Below are 26,532 nucleotides of genomic sequence, written 5' to 3' on the forward strand. Positions count from 1 at the left end.
TAAGTCTTTCATCTGTTCCTCCTAAATCTGTTCGTATAGCCACAATTTGCAGAGTCAAATAATTGTCATACACTTTCTCCATATACATACTAAAACAAAATATATATATATATATAAACAGGCAGTCTGTTCCTCCCTCCACCACCTATACTGACTAATACATAGTGCAGATGTAGCTCTTCAGGAAAAAGATTATTAATTTTCTTTTTACGTAAGCTTCTTAATAGTAACATTTACTGTAAAGCACAGATGGATCAGTGAAGACACAAGGAGTGAAACTTAAGCCAGAAAAAAAATCAACACTGATGTAAGTCTGGTGTCAGTAAAACTATTCCCATTGTTATGGTGGATTTGCTTAAGGAAACTGTAAACCAACAACAAACCACTAAACACGTTTTCATGATTGCTGGTGTAGTAATATTCTAAATCAAAGTAGGGTTTTTTTTCTTGTTTGGGGTTTTGGTTTGTTGGTTTTTTTAGGGGTTTTTTTTGGTTTTGGGTTGGGCTTTTTTTCTCCTAAACTATCTTGCGAACTCTAATAAGCCACATTAGTGTCCATCCTGTCAACTACCTTAAAAACTCATTTTTGAAATTACAGAATCACAAATGATTTGGGTTGGAAAGGACCTTAAAGATCATCTACTTCCAACCCCCCTGCCATTGGCAGGGACACCTCACACTAGACAAGGTTGCTCAAGACCCTGTTCAACCTGGCCAGGGATGGGGCAGCCACAGCTTTCTTAGGCAGCCAGTTCCAGTACCTCACCACTGTCACAGTAAAGAATTTCTTCCTTATATCTACCCTAAATCTTCCCTGTTTAAGTTTGAAAATTTTGCTTACTTTTACTCCAGTGGTGGTGTTGAGATGATGCGCTAGTGCTTTATTTAATACAAATATATATAGTAAACTCTCTAAAGCTGAGACAGCTCACAGAAGTATTTTATTTCAGTTTTAGGATCAGAAGAGCAGCTAAGAAAATAATTGTAATATCCATCACATTAGCCAGCCTCCAGACTGAAACACAAAACTTGGAAAAACAAACAGCACTTCAATGTGCATCACTTCTAACACTCTTACATTTACTTACTTCATTGAAGTGAACATCTTGCATTCCAACATCCTCCATCATTGAAGCCTCTTCATCAATATTAGGTGTGATTACTCTGAAAGCAGTACAACCTTGCCTAAACATCCCTGTCATTGAAAAAGCAAAATAGACAAGTTATTTTTATTCCACCAGGATACTGTTAGGCCATTTTGTGATGCCGGATAAGGCAGAAGACATATTAAAAAACACTTAACATTACACATAGTAATTAAAGCCCCAAGAGCAATCAGTAAATAGGACAAAAGCACATCTATTATTTCACACTTGTTTTCACTATTTCTGTAGCATTTAAATAATATAGAAGCACATGTTTCCGAGCTCATTCCTAAAAAGATTCTTTCTGCTCAGGTGGGAGTCTGACCACAAAAGGTTTTATTGAATGATTACCTCAAATGCATTTTTCTTGCTCCTGGAAATACCACAGGTAGAAGTCTGACTCTCTATATTACTGAGAGGAAGTAACTTTTATATGACACTTATCACTGACTCAGCATTTAAAAATTTCTATGAATTTATTTTGACTTCTCTGGCAATGACAGATTTTCCTAAATGCAGTGAGAGATTACTTGTGGAACAAGAATATTCACTGGTGAGTTTGCTTTGACAAGGGTCTGACTTCAGCTATTCACAGCTCTGGTGTAAAATTAGCGTTTTTTTTTTCTTTCCTAAAAATTTTACTTCCCCTTAATCTGAAATGCTGCCTCTTAGATATGCAAGTATACTCTTAAATACATGAATATACTATCTGGTTAGGGCAGAATTTTTTCCTCATAATAATGAAATGCCTACAACTTCCTCAGGGAAACTATTGCTTATCCTAAACTATACTGAAAAATATATAAACATTATAGTAAGATTTCAAAATCATACCTTTTCGTGTGAGATATTCTGCAACCAGTGCTGCTACATGGACATAGCACATTGCTGCCTAAAACAGAAATATGTAACAATCTTGTAAATTACAATTATAATGGAAGTACTAAACCCAAGGTCTGTAAGAGCCACAGGCTAAGATAATTTCTTTGGTTTTAATTTTTGCTGTTTTGCAGAAGTCCTATGACTGGTTTAAGAATTCTCCACCTCATTTATGCAAAACAATACCTGTGCAAGAGCACTCACTCTTTACCACAGCATTGTGTAGCATGGACAGCACTACACAACCTGAGTGACCATGGATCATGAATTACAAGGTAGGTACACCAAACTAAAATAAAAACAGGCAAATCAGTTTTTTTTTTTTTGGGGGGGGGTGTGTATTTTAAGTGTTATGTGAAACAAAAGATCTATTAATTATTCTACTCAGCCTCTGATGGTTCTTCTGCTAATCTGTTTTGTCTTTCTTTGGCTCCAGACCAAGAATAATGAAATAAAATTTGGTGACAAACCATTTGAAAGCAGCAAAAGAAAAAGAGAAGTCTCACCAATTAATGGAATTTGAAGGAATTTGATTGCTGTAGTCCAGAAAACAGAATAAAGAGAAGACGGACAGCAGTCTCAAATATTTGAGATGCTTTACGAAATTGATCGTTTTTCTCCACAGAAAGGACAAAAAATAAAGATTCAAGCTTCTTCCTTTACTAAAAAGGTTTAGGCATACAGCAAAGTGGTAATTCTAACTGTAATTCTCAGTTGCACTATTTACAGAAGGAGGTTGCAGAATTTCAGAAAATGGAGGTGAATGAAAACAGTAAGTGTATGTTAGAAATTCTCTCTATTTCATACTTTCTGTGGGGTTGAGCTTGGTGATTTCCAGAGGTCCTCATCTAGCTGCAGTCAGAGTCAAATTTAAAAAAAAAACAACAAAACAAACCAAAAGCAAACAAACATCAAACCAGACCTGAAAAGGAAAAGGACTACAAGAGCTTTTCTTCTGAGAGAATGGAAGTTGCTTCCTTCAAAATACAAGCTAGTAACAGAGTATTTTGGATATGTCTTCTGTGTTGCTACCATATATTAGAAAAGAATGCTAGTACTAAGACATGAGTAAGAGAGCAGCTACTATTTCTTGAAGATATTTACTCATTTACATGATTCTAAGTTTAACAGACATGTTTATGAAATTCAGTGATGTCTTGCAACCTGATGTACTTTCAGATGGAGCAAACTTTCAGAAAGAGACAAAATGCATTCTGTATGCTGACAAAATACTTACATCAAGACATAAATATCCTACTCCCAACTCTCATTTTTGCTATAAAGAAATATTTCAACAGCACAGTGAAATCAGATAGCTTTTTTCCAAACAAAAAAAATTGTTATTTCTCAATTTTAAGAACACAAGGAGTTTTTTAATAAGCAGTCTGGAACAGAATCAAGCTGATTCTGTAAAGGCAACTGGAGAGAAATTCAAGGAGTGGCTTTAAGTGTTTCAGCAACTGATAACAAAGATATTTCTAAGTAGAAGGTCTGTGTCTTCCATGATTTGCATTGAGCATTCCTGGTTTAGCACTGTGTCAGCTACAGCTGTTAAACATATACTTTATACTAGTAAACAGAGTGGGACATAAACTTATCAGCCATTCAAACTAATCTACTAACAATTCAAAATTTATTAAAAGTGCATATTATATTACACACTAACAACTACATACAGTACATTTAATTTCAAGAAAGATAACCTGAAGCTTTTACAAAGCTAAAACTAGTGTGATTTTTTTCTCTTACCTCTGACAGATCTCCATTTTTAACATGGATCCTTGCCATGCTGTCTAACCATGTCTTCCTTAGTTCAGGTGTACTGGCATAAGATTTTGCCAAACTGTACTGGAGGTCTACAAGCATTTCTGGATCATTCTCATGCTCCTTCATCTGAGCTGTAGCCATCAGTACTGTACGAATACGTTTTGTTAAATCCTTAACATCAGAAGGGAATGTAGTGTGCTAAAACACAGAGAAGTCAGGTTAATTACTATCTTTTTCTATTATCTGAATAATAACAAGTTGAAACATAATTGCAAAAGATCCTATGATAGTTTTCAAGCATCCTTTTACAGTATGGAAAGAAGAATAAAACCAGACCTTTATCATTCTGTCATTATTGGCACAATTGTTGATGATGGAAAGGGACTGCTGAAATCTCGTTCCTCCAATTCCAACAACATCCGCAATCAACTGGCTTACTGAAATAATAACCTTGACATAAACAAGTGTCTTGTTAGTGCATATTTAATGAAATACCCTTGCGATGCACCTATGAAGAAACTGCAAAGGAACTGGAATTTTAATTGAAAGATTACTCCCTTCAGTTCAATTATATTTGTTTGGGATTTTTTTCCAAAGTTACTTGTACAATAACATAGGCAAGAAAAACCAGGCTTGTGTAAATTTAATGCACATGCATTCTCTGCTCTAAAGACTGACTGCCAAGTGAACTAGCCAGAGGTCATAAAACTACTAAACTGTTGTTCCCAGCTTTGACAGAATACACGATTTTCTATGTATTTGTTTTATTTTAGACTTTAACTTGATTGTGACTGCATTCTTTTCCTTTTTCAGATGCAACAGGGTATGCCAGTTAACAATTAACGTCTACAAAACAGAACATCTGCTACAGACAAATAAAAATTATTTCCTATGAAACACAAGGACATGAAATTGTTTGTATTTCCTTGTACTGAACATGCTTTTATTGCCATCTTCTTGCTCTTAGAATAGTACCATTCTTGAACACAAAATAGTTTCCTTTATGTCTTTATTGGACAGGCTTTGCATCTGTGCATCCACAAATACAATATTTCAAACCAAAAGAGAAAAATAAAGGAAGTATACTAACTTGCAGATGTGTCCTAACAAAAGACTTCTTCCCTGTGTAATCAAAATTATTTCTCATTAAGAAGTACAGTAGCTGTGATGCTTCAGTACGAATCGAACTCAGTTTGGAATTACAGTATTTCAGAATTTCATAGCACAGTGCAGAACACATATCAGCTCTACCTTCATAAAATGTAGAAGGAAACTGAGGAAAAAGTAGAAAAGAAATTATTCATCAAAACTAGCTTCAGTTCTTTATAAAGATAACAAGAAAAAATACAAATATACTAATATTCCCAAACTGTGGAAAAAATAGACATAGTAGTTCACAAGACAATACAACTTTTACAGCAATTCAAAGGACACTGCTGGGATCAGATCAGTCCACAATAACCAATATTTAGTTCTTAATTTTTTGCATAATGTATTGTTGACTAAAGAAATTGAAAAATACTTGAAGATTAACTATTTTTAAACTTCTTACCTTAAAAATAAGTGCCCTTAAAGCAATGAAGACGTTTTTCAGTGCTGTTTCAGACTGATTCTTTTGAAGGAAGCAGAGGTATACGTCAAATACTTTCTTCATCAGTGGATTATGCCCATGATCAGTCAGTAGTTGATTCTTTAAATTGAAAGAGAGAATGTAGTTTTGTACAGTGATACATTTATACTATTCTAAGAACATACAGATCATCCAAAAGAAGGAAGCATTTAATAAAAATTATAACAACAATAAACAATCTGCACAGTATGACCAAGACGATTATTACAATACCTTAATTATACATTTCTAATATTTTATTAATATTGCTTATAAATAAAGTCTTAGTTTCTAAATAGGATAATAGAACACAACTGTTTGAAACAGCTATTAATTAAATCAATTACGATTAACAGTTCTTTGAGAGGCACTCTCAAATACTAACACACTTTGGTTACACTGGATTTAGCAGCTCACACAGGGGAATTTTCTCATAGCAGTGGAATTTGCTGATAGCAATGCTCTCAAACTCCCCCAAAACCACTCACCATCTTTCAATACTGTAACAGAATTGAAACTGAAAGGCCTCTTAAGAACAAATATATTAGTTACTTTTCAGAGTTTTACCTGCATCAATATTCCAAAGCTCATTCTGAGGCACAAAATGCACAGTTACGCCTGATTTCTGTATCATCAACTGCCTTCCATCCAAGCTTTCTTTTAAATCTGACCTCCTCCGATTTCTCTAGCACAGGTACTGGCTGTGCATCTACTTTTAACAATTAATATTACTTCTGTTTTGCTCCGAGGACCTGTTTTCTCCCTTTGTCCACTGAGTACATGCACTAGGTTCCTCTGGGAGTAGAGGATGAAACAATGAGGTCTCTCCTCTTACGAAACATCAGAATAGGTTAATCAATCCAGGGACTGCTCAATCCAGCCAAGGGAGTCCAGAACTGAGAGGATCATGTTAAGTATTCCTCCTTCTTGACTCCACTGGCCCTCCAACATGATTCTACTAGGTCCTGCACCTTCTGCATCTCCTCTCTGCACACTCCACTCTTCCATGTCATTGGTATATACAAGCATCCAAATGGTATGCTGCAAGGCAGCTCCATTAGTGTCTTAAGTAAGTTTTAAGGTAATATTAACTCAAACAATCTAGTTTAACAGATTTTTAAATAAGATTCTTGAGGCCCACTGCAGATCTGGACTCTTGTAGCTTGTCTTAAACATGGAAGAGGTGTGTAACTGCAGATGTCCCCTTTTCTATTCAGGGTGATGCAAAACATTCTCCACGCTAAAGAACTTCCAGATAGTCATAGTCATTTTGGGTATTCCTCAATATTAAAAAACTGAAGTAGGCAGTCCTCCTTTAAAAAACATTCTGATAATGTTGACTTGCAGACTGGAACTCAGTACAGTTTCAAGCTCTGTGTATCAAGATACAAATGCTTGCAGGAGGTCAAAGATCTAGACAGATTACTGCTGATCAGTAAGAAGCCTGTGTGCAATGAGTAACTGAAGCCAAAACATTTTGCTGCAAGAGGTTAACAGCTTTTACATGACACAATAATGAAGCACAATGCTATAAGTGCTAAAAATACAATGCTATATTACTAGACTATAAAATATAATTTTTAAAATATTTGAGTATTTTCCTAAAAGATAGTTATGGAAGATATTAACAGTAAGAGAAGAACAAACCTTAAAAGCCATTGTGAATAATGACAGAGTATCCAGAATTGTAAGGCAAACTTCAGTGGCAATATTTGCTTCAAGTAAAGACTGGTGAAGAACATCTGCATCTGAATGGCCATAGCCTACAGAAATTCCAAATGAAGTGTAAGTGCTGGATATATTCATTTAGATGTTTCTTATTTCCAAAAGACTTGCCAAACTAGGGAAAGATTAAGAAGTAAAAAGCCTGCCAGAAGTTAGTACTCAATACAGAAAAAGAATTCCTAAGTGCATATAATTATTCTAACATAATTTGCAAAAATCATAAAATATATTAAGTACTAATTTCAACAACAGAAGCATTAAATAGCAGTTTAAACAATAAATGTCTGATGTTCATATATATGTGTATATAAATATAAATATACAGCTTATACACACAAATGTAATCTTAAAATAAGAATTGCAGTAGAACGGAGTTACAGCTAAAAATGTATGTTGGTAATTTAGCAATATTTAAAGAATCTCAAAGTCAATCATAAGTCCATCATTGTAAAAATACAAAACACTAAGAATTGAAGGAATATAATCATGTACGTATATGCAACTGAAGACCCAAATAATTATTTGCGCTCTGTAGCAATACCATGCAGTAACTCCATATTCAGTAAAAACATTGTATTGCTTCTAGCTCCATACTGTACTTAAATAATTTTTAAAACATATTATAAGCTGTACTGAAGCAGGATATGCCATTTATAATCCCTAACCTTTAAGAACCAGACTGACAAATGTGCCCTAGCTCCTTCATAAAAATTTGGTCTGGATTGTGTATGCATTTTAGTTCTCCAGTCAACCTGGCATTACTAAATCAATGACAGCATGACAAACCTGTACAGACCAAGAAAAGAACAGAAGAAATTATATATTCTTACATAATGACACCTGGCCTCTTCCTTCTGCACCTCCTTGCTTCCCTGGCTGAACTATGCATGCATACCCATAACCATCAGTTTCTTTGAATTTATATATTCTTTCTGTATACTTATTGTTCCTTTTTTTTTTTTTTTTATGTTCTCTCTGCATCCAGCTCTTCCTCCTCCCATTTACTTTGTGGTTTTAAGCCAGCTACATCTTCACCTCTCTAATGACAGAGAGGAACAACTGGCATTTGAAAGCAAACGACAGCTGTTTGTCAAATATTGTCTTTTACCTAAAGTGTTCTTTTCCTAAAGAAATTAAAAGAAAAATCCTTCTTCATAAAAATCACCTTTGGGTAGCCTGAAATCCTTAAGTTAGCCTGTGGTTTTAGTAACATTAAAGATACCAAAAGATAACAACTATTTTGAAAAATGTGCTGAGGACAGAGGACATGTTCTTTAAAGAAAGTTTCTTCTTCCAGTTCAGGAGGTGTGAAGTTCATTATAAATACCACACAAAAACTGTAGTCAATGGACAGAATTCCATAGAGTTAATTTTTTTTTCACATAAATAATTTAGAACATACAAACAGAGGTAAAATGGATTACTCTGCATTATCACTAGAGCTAGAAGTTTTGTGCAGGATGTAAATGTAAAGGAACACTCATTTCCATTGAGTTAGAAGATTGATTTAGGAGTGCTTTTCCCAAGCACATAATAAAAAATTATGCTTGTTCAATTCACTCCTATTCTAGAGAAAATGATTTGTATTCTTCATGTATAACTAACACATTGGAATCTATTTTTCCCATGTAACTTAAAAAGAAGCTATAGAACTAAAATCACCCCATATAATATGGACATCTGCCTGGATATACACGACTGTGCCCCCACACATTCACACTACTGCAGAGTAACTGAATTCAGAACTATTTAAGAACACTAAAAATGAGATAATATCTAATGACTAAAGCCTGACAATGATAATATACAGCTATTACAGATCAAGGTATATCTCCTGTATTTTACTGCATTTGCATGTCACTATTCAACTGAGCATCCTCCTCTCCTCCCACTCAAGCAATACACATAAATCTACATTCTTGTAGTTTGTATTGAGATGCTTTAGAAATTTGAAAAAGGGCCTATTCTTTTCATACTTAGGCACAAAAAATTCCTCAGACATGAAATATCACTTACACTATGACTTCAATTCTATTCCTTGTTCATATGTTTAGAAAGGGAGAAATTTTAAGTTTACAATTTACATTATTACAAAGAATCATGATTTTAGAAGTAAGTAAAGCAACTATTTCCACCACTTTTGTCCTTCTTGTATGTATCCCACTGATGATGCCTACAAGTTTTATTCAAGCTCTGAAAACAACTCTGGATCCAAGATACAGGCAGACTGACAACTAAACAAAACCAGAAGTTAGACAACAACAAGACCAAAGATACAAAATTCAATTTCACATTTGACATGGTTTTTACAGAAACATAATTTCACTTTGTAAAACCTTGGTCAATACAAGGTGTAATATTCTGACACTTATTAAATGTCCAACATTAAAAAAAAACCCAACCTATTATCACTTTATGCAAAGTTAGCTGAATGACACAGCTTCCTTTATTCATTTCCTTCAGGTGGGAAAGAATAGAAAGTTTATTTTTACAGAAGCATGCATTTATTAAAATCTTTCAGCTCACTGTTTCTAAAGTCAGTAAACTTTGTGAAGTTCTGAAAGTATGAAAACTCCTTGCAGAGGGCCTAGGAACAGCAGTGTTATTTATTTCCCAGAGATTTCTTTTTTTACAGTCTTCATCTACAAAGTATTTTACCTTACTGAATATGTTGTCATATAGTGTAAAAGCTGTTTTGTTTGCTATCAAAAAACGTCTAGAAATTATCATGATGCAGCAGTAGTAGACTGATTACAAGGAAAAAAGTAATTCGCACAGTTACATAGTTTTCTGACATTTTTAAATTCAAAGAATTGCATTTCTTCTGTTGAACAGCAAGTTAATGCACTTATAAACACAGAGCTTTGGTGGGATTTTTTTTTTTCAGTTTTTCATTATACTATGTGGTGAGACTGCTGTCATTAGGCTAATAGTTGCTTTTCACTACAGATAATGAGCTAAAAGATTTTAATGGATAGTTAGATATGTTTTGGGAAATAAAAGGATGGACACAGTGAACATAGAGTTAAATAATGGCTTTACTGCACATAATTCTTTTCAGTATCAGTGTTGTGTTTTACTGGATTAGTCAACTGGTTTCATTGGGTTTTGAAGCTGAAAATTGAAAAATGGTGCTTCAGAATAATTGGCATCCAGTATATTTTGCAATTTAAAAGCAGCATGTTTAAAAAGATAGGCCAGAAGCAGATTTAGTTTTCAATACAGCAGCCTTATACAAGCTGTCTTCAACCTCATTATATCTTACCATTGTCTACAGAAATCCCAAGAATACTTGATATCTTTCTCACACTGAAAACAGAAAAATCACTTCATTATTGGACGCTTTTTCACTTCCAGACAAACCAAATCATGGGCTTCACAAACTCTGCAGAAATTCTAAGAAACTAATTTCTCCTTAGAGGATGTCAAAACATGGAGATACGGTCAGAGTGCATATGATTTTAGACCAATCATTTTTAAGACCAAATGGAAGGCAAAAGTAAAGCTTACTAAAGCAAATAAAAAAAGATAACTAAATTTTCTAAGTATGTGCAGCACAAAGTTGAGGTGCATGTAATTAAAAAAAACCCAAACCCAACCAAAAACAAAAAACAAACAACAACAAAAAAGAACAATACAATTTTAAAATATGCTTTAGCTAACCATGCTCCATGTTATGGCATCAGTCAGCACTGACTGTTCTATCATACAGCAAGGAACAGACCATCCAGTTATTCCTTTGACCTAGAACAATAAAAGTCATTGAAGTGCACTGGTGTCGCTCTGGGACCTGTCTCTGGTGTTGTGGTACTGGTTAAGGATGATGAATGTTATCATGTCATGAGACTTACTGTGGTTAAATGTGAGAGAGTTATCCAGGCTGCTCAGCTGCTGTAATCTGGCATGCATCATCCCTGTTCTGTTACGGGAAACAGGCAATGTCTGAGATTTTCGATCATGAACTATGGATCCCAACCCCTCCTGGTTCCTGCAAGATGGGTGAAATGGGATAGAAGCAAAAGTTAGACATGTCAAACTGCAGCAAGACAGGAAGTGTTAGTTAAGCATAAGCAATTTTGGAGAAAGAACTATAACGCAACCTATTTAGTGTTTTATTTATAAAACAAAAATAGGTAGCTTAAAAACGCATCACAGCAAACTCTTTCTGAAAACTTCAAAGCATGAAAGCAAAAGCACACAAGCAGTTGCTCTTGAAATGCTAAATTTACTTCAGAGCTTTTGAAAACGTAAGTATTCGAGGACATAAATATTCTGAAAATATTCAGAACTCAGAACCAAATCCTCTATTTTGATTGCAAAAAATTGAGAAAAAAGTTAGGACATACAGTGGTAAAATTAGAAAGCAGACATGCAACAAGAGTGCAGGAATTAACTGAGGTATTATGTACATCTTACCCAAGCAGGAAGGGAGAAGAGCCATATACTTTGTTAAACTTGCAGCAACCAAGTGAAGAAAACAGAAAAGTGATCTGTGTTAGCAATCAGTACAGGCTAACTTCCTATTGAGTACCACCACCAGAGCTGATGAAAAATGAAAACCAGTGCTTGAATTACAGAATTCCCTGTTCCCTTTCATTCTGTCATTTGTGTATTTTAAAAATACATGCATTGATTGTGATACACTTCACTGTAATGACAATGTGAAAGACCAGAAAGCTCCATTCACCAGGAAAATGCAATTTCTCTGCAGAACACCAGATGATTTCTATTGCTTTTTATTCAGTGTAACATGAAGTACACAGACCAGGTGATCAGTAACTAAAAAAGAAAGTGTTGTAGTCTGCTCTACAAACTAGTCTGAAGAATTTTTACAAAAAGTCTGAAAATTATAGACACCTGTAAGTCCAGAGTTTGAAGTACATTTAAACACAAAGGCTACAATCAAAACCTTAAGAAAGACAGATTTATTTTGGCCTTTAATTTTTCCTTTGGGGTATGTGAACAGTGAAGAAATTTTTTTTCCTGAAAAATCTTGAAGGAGATAGTCAAGTTTCTTGTTTGTACAAAGAGCTATTAATTATTGCATTATTATATTAATACATATTAACATGTATATATTATTTAATGCTTTTAAATTACTAACAAAACAGTGAACATTTTAGTTAGAATGCATTACTACCTGAAGTCAGCAATTACTTTCTCACTGAGTTCAAGATAGCCAGTATTTCAGCCTCACAAGTTTAATTATAACAGTATTATTATAGCAGCTACAGTGTAAGGCCTAAGCAAGTTCCTATATCTCACTCTTTTAAAAAACTGCTTTGCATTAAAAACCACCTTAAAGCAAAGATCCTCAAATAATTTAGTGCATGTTTCTGACTCCCATAGATTTTCTCCTAAACAGCCTTGGGAATATACACTTATCTAATGGTACTCTGAAATTCAAACTGAAAACCAGCATCATTGGAATGTTCACCAGTCACCTTTCAGTAAAAATACTATATATAAAGTTTCTAAAACATTTCAACAGACACGGTTTTATGGCCAAGTGAATAAAGAAAACAAATAATAAAATTTCTTCCTATTGCAAGGAAAAAAAAGCTGTAAAAGATAGCATTTAAGGGGTGGATTTTCAAGTAATTGATAATATACACAACACACATCATTCTTAAACACATACCAGCCTTTCGGACAGGATACAGATTTGTTATATAATAACTGGTTGCTTACTTCAAACTGTTAGGTATCATTTCACAGTAACTCTTCTACTCATGCAATGTATTTGTAATAAGAGATTCAAGGCATACCGTACACACTTTTATTCTTAGTGAACAAGACAGTGAAATTCAAATTCCACACAGTACCTGGCTATGTATCGTTTTCCCATGTACTGGAACTGGTGTAAGCATACTCTGCAGAGAACACACAAGTCAGAGAAGCATTTCTTTAACATTTATGCACATTGGAATTATTCAACTATTATTTAACTATAAACTCTTACATTGTAAAACTTTTCTTTCTCCTACCTTTAAAATTCTCTTCCAGTCCCCAAACCAAGAAAAACTAAATATAGCTCTTCTGAAATCAGTCAGGTTAACTGAATTGACAAAATACTTCCAGAATTGGAAGAGGTAGGCTTTTATGAGTCTTGTTTCTGCTCTTGTTTAAGGAAATGTCAGATCATCCACTGCATTAACAAGATGGAAATCTTATTTTTTATTCCATATATTGCTTTTGTGATGTAAATCTTCTTTGATAATTAGTAATTTGATTTTACTGATTTGATCACAAACCAATCATATCTGGCCCATAAGTATCTAATGGCAAAATACTGTTTATCACTGATGCTGTACACTTTACATCTCAGGCTTTAGAGAATGTACTATGAAGGCTCATTTACTTGTTCAGTTCTGTCTCTGGTACAATCAATATCATGCAAGATGTACTCAAAGGATGAGTTAAAATACTATCTACAATATATTCCTAAAACAGACCTTGAGTAGAACATTCCATAACACAATTAACAACTGATATCACATTGATTGAGCTTCTACTATGGGAACAACGGAAAACACGGAAACCAGAAACCTGACACACTTGTGAGGTGGCCCAATGCCAACCTGATGAAGTTTAACCAACCTGATGAAGCCAAATGCAAGGTTCTACAACTGGATCGGGGCAATCCAAGGCACAGCTACAGGCTGGGCAGAGAAGAAAGTCATAGCAGCCCTGCAGAGAAGTACTTGGGGGTGTTGGTTGATGAGAAACTGAATGTGAGCTGGCAGTGTGTGCTCGCAGCCCAGAAAGCCAACTGCACCCTGAGCTGCATCAAAAGGAGTGTGCCCTTCTGTTCTACTCTTGTGAGACCTCACTTGGAGTACTGTGTACAGTTCTGGTGTCCTCAACACAAAAAAGACATGGAACTGTTGGAATAAGTCCAGGAGGGCCAAGAGAATGATCAGGGGGCTGGAGTACCTCCCGTATGAAGATAGGCTGAAAAAGTTGTGGATGTTCAGCCTGGAGAAGGCTGCATGAAGACCTCATAGCAGCCTTCCAGTATCTGAAGGGGGCCTATAAGGATGCTGGGGAGGGACTCTTCATTAGGGACTGTAGTGATAGGACAAGGGGTAAAGGGTTCAAACTTTAGCAGAGGAAGTTTAGATTAGATATAAGGAAGAGGTGCTTTACTGTGATGAGGCTGATGAGGCACTGGAATAGGTTGCCCAAGGAAGTTGTGAATGCTCCATCCCTGGTGGTGTTTGAGGCTGGGCTGGGCAGAGCCTTGGGTGACATGGTTTAGTGTGCAGTGTCCCCGCCCATGGCAGGGGGATTAGAACTAGATGATCTTAAGGTCCTTTCCAACCCTAACTATTCTATGATTCCATAAACAAGCAAGGTAAGCATTAAGGGCTTCTGTAGTGCACAACTTTAAGCAAACAGTGCCTTCTTCACTTTTTACTTACATATCAGTTGATTTCCATGAAGAAACAAGTTAATTGTGCACAGGGATGGAGTGCTGCCAAATACTGGACTCATCCCATGTATTTTCCTTTACAGAATGGCAGAGGACACAAGGGGAATGCTAGAAGGACGGTTTCCTATCCCTTTGGTTCTGTGAAGTTACGCAATTCAACTAATTTTGATATGCAGGCATATCATTTCATCCAGTTCACATTACCAGATGCTTTTTAATGCAGACAGGGAACAAGACAGTTGGTTCCTCTTCTATGAGCAGAGCAATATTCTGAGCACTACTCACTGTTTAGAAACTTCCCAAGAGCACTTCTGTTTAGCCTAATTCCAGAAACTACCATGCAATCGTGGAGACATGCAATTGTGCACCTCAAGTTGAGGACTGTTAAACAGATGGCATGATTTTTTCAAACAAATAAATAAAAATGTATATAATACAAATTTATATCCCAACTCATGTTTTTAAAAACATAATGAAATGTGTGATTTTATGACAAGCTCAACAAAATTCTTACTCTGTAATCGTGAAAAAGTCCATCAGTTCAGATTTTGTAGCCTTGTTCCAATATGTAAACAATGCATCTAGGAAAATGAAATATATTAAAAACAAGACAAAGGCGGCAAGGACACAAAAATCTTAAGTTCTTAGTTTTCAGATAATGAGGATTCAGATAATCTAAAAATGGCTTGGGGGATACAGGTAATTATTACAATTTAATTTTTTTCTTGAAGCTCATTATACGAATGCACATATCAATTCTCCAAATGAGTTTCTACAAAAAGCTTTTAATTAATCCATAATATTCCCATACAATTTCATATTTCAATTAGTAATAACTGTGTAGTCAGTAGAGACTCCAATGTTCTAAACCTGTAAAACTACAGAATACTGTGTTAGTCCTATAACTTGCTTTATAGATAGGTCTCAACATCTTTTAAAGTTAGAATTTATTATTTCTTCTTTTTCATTTACGATGTTTTATTATGGATACATTTTCAGTGCAGGTTTCAGATTTTCTTTACTTGCACAGATTTCAAGAGCTACTATTTCTTACAAAGCTTGTAGTTACACAGCCAAAACCTAGTTTCTTTCACCAAAAATGTTCAAAATTAGCTAACAAATTCAAAATTATTACAAAGGTGTGTGGTAAAGTTGATTTGACACTTATTCTTTTCCAGGAGTATTGAGACCAAAAAACCTCCACTGTGCCTATGTACATTTTAACTTGGATTTCCTAGAAATTATTACCAAATTTTATATATTCCAAAGTGTAAAACAGTGAAAATTATATTTTTTAGTTTTATTATTCTTTGCAATTAAAATACATGAAGTAGTATTGATGTCCCTGCCCATGGCAGGGGGGTTGGAACTAGATGATCTTGAGGTCCTTTCCAATCCTAACTATTCTATGATTCTATGTAATTACATGAAAATGTAATGGTGTGACTGGATATTAAATGAATCTTTCAATTCTCATTCTTGATTAAGTGGGTTAATAAATTAAAGTACTACATAAACTTGATATTTAGAAATTATTATCAAAATAGGCACAGAAACAAATTAACTACTTATGTTTAGCACAAACTGAAAAATTCAATGCTTTCACCAAAAGAGATTTGCCCTCTTTTTTAACTATTGATCATGGATAGGGATGATTGAGTTCTATAATCATAATAAACCTTCTCCAGGATAGTATGGATCATCTCACAAATATCCCAGGAGAATAAAGAAGCATTAATATCCCCATTCCAGAAAAGGAAATAGACACAGTGATCAAATAATTTGGTTCTCTGTCATACAGGGAAGGGAAGGAATGGACTAGTCCAAGACTATTCTAATGACCAATTCTTCACCTCCATTTTCCAGACTAGACTGTACAGTCAAACAGAAATAGTAAATTTCTTAACAAGTCCTTTAGATAGCCTCACACTCTGGAGAAATAATAAGTATTTAATGCTTACAAGGTTTCATTCAAGTTTAATTTGATCAATCACACATATTTGTAAAATGCAAAACAATATGGCACCTAAACCCAAAAAATTCTGCTGATTTATAGAGTATTAAAATCACAGGCATAAATCCAACACATGATTTCAAAATTATGAAAAAAACAGGTGGAATTACATACCTTCTGACATACTTCTTAAAATATAAAGGAAACACATAAGCAGACTTTTGATCTCTGCTTGGTCAAGTTTGTCGTATCGAACTACAGAACTTCCTAAAGTGCTGCTCTGATGATTCTAACAAGAAAAGAGATATATTTTGTTTGAAGAGTTCTTAAACTGATAAGAAACTACAACATTTTAAATTGCTTTATTAATTCCTGCAACAGAAAAAGGATCTCAGAATGGAGACAAAAATGTTTCATGTAGAGACAGGTCACTAAAACACACATTACACACATGAAGTATACCAAATCAGGCCTCTTTACCTTTGTTTATTTTTATTTCCTTCTTTGTATGATTCTTTTGCCTCCCCACCCCCAAGGAAAAGTCACCTAATGATGATTAATAATCAAGTTAATTATACATAGATACCCACACTGTAGAGATCAGGCATGCCCCTTCTGCTTAGATGAAATATTTTAAAAATAAATGCTACTGTTATATAATAAACATATGCTCTTCGGCTTTATGTTGAACTGGAGACAGACCTGCCTCTACAAAATTCTTTCCATCTAAAGATGTAAGAACCTAAAGGCAAATATACATGAATGGTAAGAATCTGCATTCTTGAAGATTAACTATGGATAAGTAACTTGCCCTTGACTCAAAATAACTAATGTTTTGTTGTTTGGTTTTGTTTTTTTTTTTTTTAAATCCTTCTCCTTGATTCATTTATATAATTCCTACACATGTGGGAAGTTAATCAGCAATGATCAATACTGAAGTCTGTCCAAAAAGAAAAAAACAACTCATAATTGATCTTTCAAAAATACGTGCCACAAAAAAAAAACCAACAAAACAAACACACAAACAAGCAAAAAAACCAAAAAACTTGAACTTTAGGCAGAGACTTATCTTTATCTGCAGAAGAGTAATTTCCACACAGTCAGGTGTTACAAAATCCTCAGTTTGAGGCTTTCACAGATATACTATATAAATGTTTGATTAAAGCATATATTACACCCTTTTTAGTGCCTGATTCTCACTTCCAATATGAGGCCATTTAAGGAAATGGAAAATGAACTAGATATTTTTTACAAGTTTCTGCTAAGTCAATGCAACTCTGGTTTCTGCAAGAATGCTGGATCACATTGGCTCCATGACCATTTTAAGGACACATAGAAGTTTTAGCAGAAATCCTTCATATCAGAATTAAAAAGTAGTCTCCAGGGAGAAAAGCACTTGGTTTCACAAACAAAATGAGAAATGCCAATACCTCAAGAACCTAGCAAGAATTTACTGTAATTTGGGAGACAACAGACATCTATATAAGCCTTGATTATTGCAGATTCTAATGACCTTGCAATCTGTTATCTTTGACATATCTCTGGTGAACAAGGAGGTGCTACTATACAGCTTTATGGATACTGAAATAGAGCAGGCAATTAATGGGTGGCAGAGTAGAAACAGAATTGGCATTTCCTAGTCTTTCAGATACTGTCCAGAGTGCTAGATAATATTCCCTCTAAAATAACTGAACATATATATGGATAAAACTAGGACTACAGCTACCCCCAAACTTAGTTTAAAATTATGTCAAAAACCTATAAAGTATGCACATATTAAAATAGAAACTGATATACTTCCAGCCAATTTTGATTTCACAAGTATAGTTTACAGGTTATTCTGAAAGAAAATTAGAACAAAAACATGGCTCTTCAGTATGATATCAAGCAATGAGCAAAAACTCAAAGATAACGTGCACTCAAAAACTGATCTACCAGAAAGAAAGTTTGAGAAGCAACAAATAAGAAGCCAGGATTAAGTATTATTCAGGGAAAATATCAACAGCATGCAAAACATAAATCCTGTACTGCCAAAACTGGCAGACCAGAGTAGAATTTTCAAAGGATGATGATGCCTTTGAAAACCCTTTTACTTGGTAAAAACACTACACATTAGTAATTAACAACATGACAACTAAGTAATAGATGACAGCATTGCCATTTAGCAACAGTGTATGTACAAAATATTGCTTTATTTATTCTGTCAATGTCAAAGAAGATTTGCTAGTTCTATTTATATTAAAGACCCCAAGACTCAAATTCTGTTGCTACTTAAGCTGATTGAATTTTTGTGCTGAAACCATGTAAAGGAGCCATTCCAGGTTTGTCATTTAAAGGTATTTGACATGGTTACATTGTACGTATTTGGCTTGAGATTCAACTGTTGCAAAGAAGTGGCAAAACTACTGATCACACACTTCACTCAGAAGCTTTACTATGCCAAGCACAAAAACCAAATACTTCTTGTAGTTGAAGAGAGAAAGCAGCATGCAAAATGTTCTCTGGCAAAGCTGGAATTGTCAGAAGTGAAAAATCCATAGTAACACGGTTTTTCTTTGCAGGGTGAGAATTTTCTTCTTCTTCTCCATTAGGGCGCATAGCATGAGCAGAGTGCCTTCTGAGAAGCTTCTCTCTCTGCCACACGAAGGCATGTCAGAGTCAAGGGGAAAAAGTTAACATGTTGTGACTTGCACAACAAGATCTAAGAAAATTAAATGTGATCAGTATCAACACAAGCTCTAGAAAGACATGACTGAATACCTCATAGCTACTGCAGCCAGAGCTCCTAATTTGTAACAGCTTTGAAATGAAATGATTTAGAAAAGTTAAACTAACACAAAATAAATTACCCAGAGAAAGCACAGCAACTCTTCTTTCAACATCTTAAAAAAGCTACACATAGCGTGTATAGACAAGGATGGAGTGAAGGTCTCCACGAAACCAAACCAGCTATCCTAACTGGAATTCAATTTTCCCCAGTGCAACTCAATACACTTAATCTAGTGTCTTTCTCTGACAAAACCCCCAACTACTCACTATGTCTATATATTGAAAATCTTGCCTTTTCCACAAAACAGCTTAAATGCAATGCAAAAAGAGTTCATACTATAATAATTTTGCAAAAGAACAACTTATGTAAAATACTGCTTTACAGTTACTCTAGAAAGCTCATTCCCAATGGAGATTAGGGAAATTAACTCCTATGAGAATTAAGATAAAAGTTTTAGGAATACACTTGTTTTTTTTTTGTCTTCTTTTGTTTTTTTTTACCTTGTCAAGAGAATTGCTCTTGTCGCTTTGTCTGTCTGGGAGACTGTTTCCTGAGTCTGTACTTATAAGAGAGCCTCTTGAGTCAGCACTTCTCACACTATTAACATTTGGCGTTGATGCAGTGTATGGGGAAGCTACAACAAAAATTCCAAACAATATAAAAATCTGAAACAATACATATCCTGAAAAAAGTAACACCATTGTTTAGCTGGACTTCTAAAGCCACCATATACATATAAGAAGGCAAATAATTAATTTCATTTAAGGAAGACAAACTTATTCTACAGTTTCAGCAAAGTATGTATGTATACACTTCATCCACTTAATCTAGTGCCTATCTCTGACAAAAAAAACCCAACTGCATATATACACACAGACTTCTGTACAAATACACACACACAGATGTAAAAGCCAGATGTAGCAATACACACTTGCATGACAAAGCATGTATATTTTTTTTAAAAAATCTCCTTTCCCATTTTTAAGATTTTTTTTTTCTGACTAGTAAGTGACACAAGTAATCACAGCAAACAGCAGAAATAGTAAAACACACTAAAACAAGAAACAGTAGGATGCCCACACATGTGCAGCAGCAGCACTCCACTTAGAGCTGGTCTCTAATATCACATATAAAATTGTGGATTATGACACTTCTGCCATATATTACTTAAGGCTAGTCTTGTCTGCCATTTCTCTGCAGCAAGACAGGAAGTATCACCTTTGAAAGGGGAAAAAGCTGCATTTTCCAGGAAATAGCTAGTTTCAAATACAAAAGCAAAACCAAAAAATTCTCAAATGAAAGATCTCGTGCAGACCACCAATTCTGACCCACACTGAACAGCTGATTGCATTAGGGTTCTGTTAATGAAAGCATCAGTAATATTCAAGTATATATGTGAAAGCAACCAAAACTGGAGACAGAACAATTATTTCTGGTAACAAATGAAAGAGGAAATTAGTTCCTTTTTTAAATTATTTTTAAGTGCTTACCAATGCCAGAGATAACACCAAATAGATCCTTAGGAAGATTGTTATCCAATGTGTTCCCTGATTTTTGCGGTGTTACTAGCTGACTTGCAGTTGGCAAATTAAGGGCTTCGTCCTTTGCACTCTGTTTGGAAAAGAGAAGAAAATGTGATTACTGTTTTCCAACATTATGGACTTAGTGACTATAACATGCTTAATTTTCTAGAGCAGCATTTGTTACATATTTCTTTCTTAAATTTGTATTTCTATTAAATACACCAGGATCTACAAGAATAGAGGTAACTGTTGACACAAACTGGCAGGCATACTCAAGGGATGCGTAATTTTGGAGTAAAAATCAGACAATTTAATGAAAACTCCTCTCACAGAAACTGTATCAAAAATGGGTAATGAATACAGAATGGATTGCAGAAACAACTGATATATTTTATTTTAAATACACTGTTTCTTCAGCTTCTTTGTCTGCTCTTCTTAGCACTCAAAAAGATGCAGTGGGTCCAGCCATGTGTGGTCTACAGTTTGTACTGAAACAGAGGCACATGCACCGGAGATGCCAAAAAAGCACATAGCAGTATAAGCATGTGGCATTAGAATGATGCTGTGCAATCCGTGTGCCCTAGTGCTCTCCAGAAATCTTCAGAGGTTTAAACAGAAATCAGTAAGGACACTGGAATCTGTACGTAGGACCAAACTAGCTGATTATCATGTTAGGCATAACTTAGCTGGACAAGAGAAACTGCAGCCAAAACCATAAAGGTTAACTAAGCTTTTAAGCTCAGAAAAAGCAGGGACAAAAAGCTCACAGATTTCTGAAGCTTATGAAACTTTCTGTTTGACAAAAGTATGCAGTGCTTCATACATGCATTGTCCATAAGTTAAAATGAAAATAATTCAAGCTATCAAACAGAAATGGTCACTCACATTGCTGGAAGGGTTAACAGGAAATGGACACACATCTTTAACATTGATCCGCTGAACATTTTCTATGAGCAGTCCAAAGAGAGGCAAATACATAGTGGCTATTCTTGCTTGGTGGATCTAAATAGAGTTTAACAGTTCATTAACAATTACAGATTTATTTTTTACCCATGACTTTTTTTAAAGCTATTCAATCCTAAATTACAAAAAAAAGCATTTAATAAATATTTGCCAGACCAGACTCCACATTCAATATGTTCACAAATAGCAAAAGCAGTGATCATCACTGTATTTCAGTCTAATATACAAAAGGTCAGTAAATTAACAGTTTCACCATAATACAGAAAAAAACCCTCTAAATTAATGTGATTTTAGCTAAAAAATGTGATTTTAGTAAAGGCTAGCCAAGTAAATTAATATTAAGTTAGCTTGATAAATTAATGATCTCTTCCATTGAAATTTTATGGCTTCATGTTAAAAAAGGCCAAGAAAATAAAAATAAATAAATAAATAAATAGCTGAACATTTACTACCATGACTTGTAGCTTTGTTATACTCATTTTATGAATAACAGATGATGAAAGGACAGCTGCCAAATATTAAGACCTAGTGTTTAATGAAAATAAAAGATCTAAAAAAAATTTGTAAAACTCTGATTACTTTAAGAACAGCAGTTAGATTACATTGTGCTAAAATGTAATAAACACATGCAATTATGTTCACAGGTGCTTTGTGCTTTCTTTTGGTAAAAACATGTGATTTGCAAACTGATTTTGATACAATTTTCATATTTACTTTCATCACAGTCTGCACAGAAATAGCACAGCAATCCACTTACCCTGGAGGCATATCTATCATCAAAAGAATGTTTTATCATCAAATTCTTGAGCACACTAATAGCAATCTGCCGCACGTCTCTGAACTCTTGTAATGCATTGCCCACCTCCCTTAGAAGCAGTCCCACTAAGAAGTGATTTTTACAGAACTCATCGGTTAGTGAATAGTCCAGGTGAAGGTCTGGAAGTAAAGTACAAGTTCAATGTAAGGAATGGTATTATTTAAATCAATTTATCAGTTAACTTAAGGCTGAAGTAAAATGTTTCCAATATTACTGACAATAATATGTAATCACAGTTATTCATATACCCCTAGCCCAATTCACTCTAATGATGCATTTACTAAACAGACGATGATGTATGTACATTCAATCAAAAGACACTGGGGAAAATTAAAAAAAAGTATTAAAAAATATTTTAAACACTGTCCAGTACTCAAAAGTGTTGCGTTTAAATTTACCTGGACCAGCATCTTTATAGCTCCAAATTGAAATTTTATATCTATATTCAGGCACTGAAAACACACTCAGTGAATAAAGGTTTTGCACTTTCCATCTTTCAGGAATTTAGTTGTATGATGGAAATAAAACTGAAATTTCAGTCTGTGGTTCAGTCCCGGGTTCATAAATTTGAAGGACTGCAAGTGAAACATGGATTAAGAAGTTTTAGATTCTGTACTGCAGTTTTAGGTTCCTTTCTGGTTATCTTACACATGTATCTGTTGTGAATATAGACTATAAAGCTATGATCTTTGTTGATTGATATTCTCTAAGAAAACTGCCCTCAAAAAATTGCAGTGTATGGAAGTGTAACAAAGCAACTGCATTTGCAACACAGGTGTCCAAATAAAGCCATTTCTTCTCAATGTATGAGAACACAAAAGTACACATTAATATTTAAACAAGATAACTTATATGAATCTATGCAAATTTGACCTGCATTATAATATATCAGCAACTTTGCTACAATTAAACAATACTGTATTTTGCAGAAATATTTATATATTCAGCATTAACTGCAATAGAATTGTAATCAAAGAATATTTTAACATTTGTGTTTAAACCACTGCAATATGATTTTATTTTATAAAGTATTTTTAACTGTAATTAACTGTAAATCTTTACTAAGTCCCATACAGTATTTACATATGACGTAGACACGCACAAAACCCCAGCACATTTGACACAACAAAGTCAAAATGCTCCCCTTTAGAAGTCTTTTTTTGTGTAATAACATAATACAGCTCATTTATGTACTGGATATATGACAGCTTAAGAGCAACTTCAGCTTGAAGGCCCTATTTATTAGAATGCACAGGAGTTTTAAATTTCAGCTGAGGAGGTATTCAAGAGTTTCTCATTCAATGTCACTGTCTAATACACTAATCAAAAAACAGATGTTAACCTCAAAGCACTTTCATTTTTCAAAGAACTCTTGCAGCAAGGGAATCTATTAAGTCAGAAAGAAAAATAGATAAGACAGCACAGACATTCTACAGGATGCACTTAAGAGCCAACCACTTGATCCAAGATCTCTTCTGCCTGAGACAGCAAAACAGAGCAAGAAACACTCCTGATAAAGGTTTCCTTTTCTGGCTGAACTCCTAGATCACCAGGGAGCAATATTTTAAACTGTTCTTTATTTTGTAATCAGAAACAGTATTTTCTCTAGTTTTGCTCTTTTGAACTCATAGTTCCTTTTCTACAGAAATATTCATGCAGTGAATCAAAGACACTTAATGCCACAGTTATTAAAGACACTCCTAAAGGCTGAAAAAGACAGACGGAAATAAGTTCTATGCAGCTGTCCAGCTCTTAGTCCCAAGTCTTGTTCTACCACCATGATGAAAGCATTAATTAGTTCTACTCAACTTCACTAAGCCAGCAGTCTATGGAATAAATATTTCAGAAAAAAATAACAATCTACGATACTAAAAATGTTAGGCACATTACCTGCACCTCTAAAAGCACTTTCCTCATCTTTGCTCAGTGATGTCTGCTATAGTTCAATGCCTGGAAGAAATTAAGGTCTTCCCAGACACAAATGCAATAGTTAATATACTATCTGTTTTGGCACAAAGCTAGAGGTACCAGGAGCCCAGCTGAGCTGAAGAGGGCATTCCTGACTGAGATCCAGTGGGGGAAAAAAAGAATAAAATAAAAAAAATGAAGTGGAAGCAAGAACAAGCAACAGGAGGAACACAGAAGCATTGACCAAGTATAAAAGTGTCATCCTATGCAGGGATAGTGTCAGAAAAGCCAAAGCTCAGCTATAGATGAAACTTATAATGGACATCAAAAGAAACAAGAACAGCTTCTACCATTACATTAGCATTAAAAGGCTGAACAAGAAAAACATGGGATATTTACTGAATGAAGACTGTGGTAAGATGGTGGACTGTGGTAAAAGAGTGGACTTAGATAAGGCTGAAGTGCTGCATACCTTCATTGCCTTATCCTTCACTGATATGGGACTCAGGCCTTAAGAGTCTAGTGACCAGCTTCAAGAAACAGAATTATCCACAGTGGATGAGGATCAGGTCAGGGATCTCTTGCAAGACCTCAAGTCATGCAAATCCACAGCACCAGATGAGATACTGAGAGTGCTATCTGATAACACTGGAAGACCACTTACTTTCACCTTTGTTAGGCCATAGCAATCAGGGGCATCCCATAATTGGGACCCTGTGATGACTGAAGATGGACATTGCATGTATCTTAAAAAAAGTGCAAGAAGAATTCAGGGAACTACAGACATTACTTTGGTCCTTGGAGCAAGTCCTCTTGGAAGCCATTTTTCAACAAGAGGAAGAGTATGACCACGAACAGCCAGGATAGATTTGCCCAGGGTAACCCATGCTTGACTAACCTGTATTGAAGGAGCTCAGCAAAGGACCACCAAGGTAGTTACAGGATTGGAGCACATGTCCTATCAGAAGAAACTGAGGGAACTGAGCTTGTTCCAGCTGGAGAAGGAAGGGCCCAATGTGACCTGAGCAGGAGGTTGCACTACAGACCTCCTGAAGTCCCTTTTCATTTGAATAGGTATATGAAAGAAGAAGTAAAAACTACACCAAACCTCATGCTGCACATCTATGGGAGTGTTACAGGCTTCTGGAGCTAGTGAATTAAAAGCTAACTCATGAAAAAAAACAAACAATCATTGCAGAAAAGGGAGGCGGAGTCAAGGATGTAGTTCAACATATCTTTCAATGACTAGATGCTTTGGCTAGATTACTCTGCTACCTAAACTATTCCTTTAAGTTTAAATGAAACGTTTACAACTTTAGGTTTCAATTTAACAATTTCAAGGTTTCCAGCATCTCACAGACCTCAAGTTACACTGTCTACAAATATAATAATAAAAAGGTGACAATTAAGAAATGTACCATATTAATACTCCAGAAGAATTTACCTTGGTATCTCTGAACTCTGCCTTTTCCAAATGGCATTGGTAAATTCAAAGGTATATAGTGCTCATGATTACAGACTACACGGAGAAATTCAAATTTGAATTCGAAAAGAGTCTGCAAAAAGAATTTAAGGTATAATTTCAATATCTTATACAGTGATTGGAATAACACATTAAAAACAGCTTTTTAATACAAAAGGGTGATTTCCCTCAGCCTTGCAGTATGAGGGATATAGAACTCTCAAAGTTCGACATGTCAGTATAAAATAATTCCAGCACAGTTCATACTTGACAACTCAATATAGTTCTATTTACTATTCCCATTGTCTGAAGTTATTTAAGTTTACTAGGATGTTATGTATTGTTGATAGAAAAGTTTGAACGCACACAAGAAAGTCTTTGAATACCTGGTACATGCTTTCACCACTACAGTAAATATACAGAAACTTAGGCTAAAGTTGGAAGAGTTGATATCTGCTTTCTTACATTCATGTTTAAAATTTCTGCTTAGTGTTGCACACCCTCCCCCCTTTCACAGTACACAGAGTCTGGGGTGGTAAAGTTGCATCTGAAGATGAAAACCAAAATATGAAATG

The 26,532-nt window shown here is 34.8% G+C and overlaps 1 protein-coding gene across 3 annotated transcripts in view; it reads right to left on the reverse strand.

The window, feature by feature from the left end:
* The window catches only part of DOCK9 (dedicator of cytokinesis 9), a 116,740-nt gene that overhangs the window by 13,725 nt on the left and 76,483 nt on the right, over positions 1 to 26,532 (reverse strand). The window contains exons 30-45 of one of the 3 annotated variants that reach the window (XM_034060108.1): positions 25,940 to 26,051; positions 22,528 to 22,706; positions 21,693 to 21,809; positions 20,775 to 20,895; positions 19,785 to 19,918; positions 16,689 to 16,803; positions 15,075 to 15,141; positions 12,951 to 12,998; positions 10,391 to 10,434; positions 7,048 to 7,163; positions 5,344 to 5,481; positions 4,882 to 5,064; positions 4,128 to 4,241; positions 3,774 to 3,989; positions 1,980 to 2,037; positions 1,089 to 1,195 (exon numbers count right to left, since the gene is read on the reverse strand). In XM_034060108.1, the coding sequence (XP_033915999.1) occupies positions 1,089 to 1,195; positions 1,980 to 2,037; positions 3,774 to 3,989; positions 4,128 to 4,241; positions 4,882 to 5,064; positions 5,344 to 5,481; positions 7,048 to 7,163; positions 10,391 to 10,434; positions 12,951 to 12,998; positions 15,075 to 15,141; positions 16,689 to 16,803; positions 19,785 to 19,918; positions 20,775 to 20,895; positions 21,693 to 21,809; positions 22,528 to 22,706; positions 25,940 to 26,051 (1,869 nt within the window). Of the gene's footprint in view, positions 1 to 1,088; positions 1,196 to 1,979; positions 2,038 to 3,773; positions 3,990 to 4,127; positions 4,242 to 4,881; positions 5,065 to 5,343; positions 5,482 to 7,047; positions 7,164 to 10,390; positions 10,435 to 10,976; positions 11,114 to 12,950; positions 12,999 to 15,074; positions 15,142 to 16,688; positions 16,804 to 19,784; positions 19,919 to 20,774; positions 20,896 to 21,692; positions 21,810 to 22,527; positions 22,707 to 25,939; positions 26,052 to 26,532 lie in introns of all 3 variants that reach the window. The other 2 variants (XM_034060107.1, XM_034060106.1) reach the window with 2 other exon arrangements.

Source organism: Melopsittacus undulatus, chromosome 2 (assembly GCF_012275295.1).
Source record: "Melopsittacus undulatus isolate bMelUnd1 chromosome 2, bMelUnd1.mat.Z, whole genome shotgun sequence".
Taxonomy (NCBI): Eukaryota; Metazoa; Chordata; class Aves; order Psittaciformes; family Psittaculidae; genus Melopsittacus; species Melopsittacus undulatus.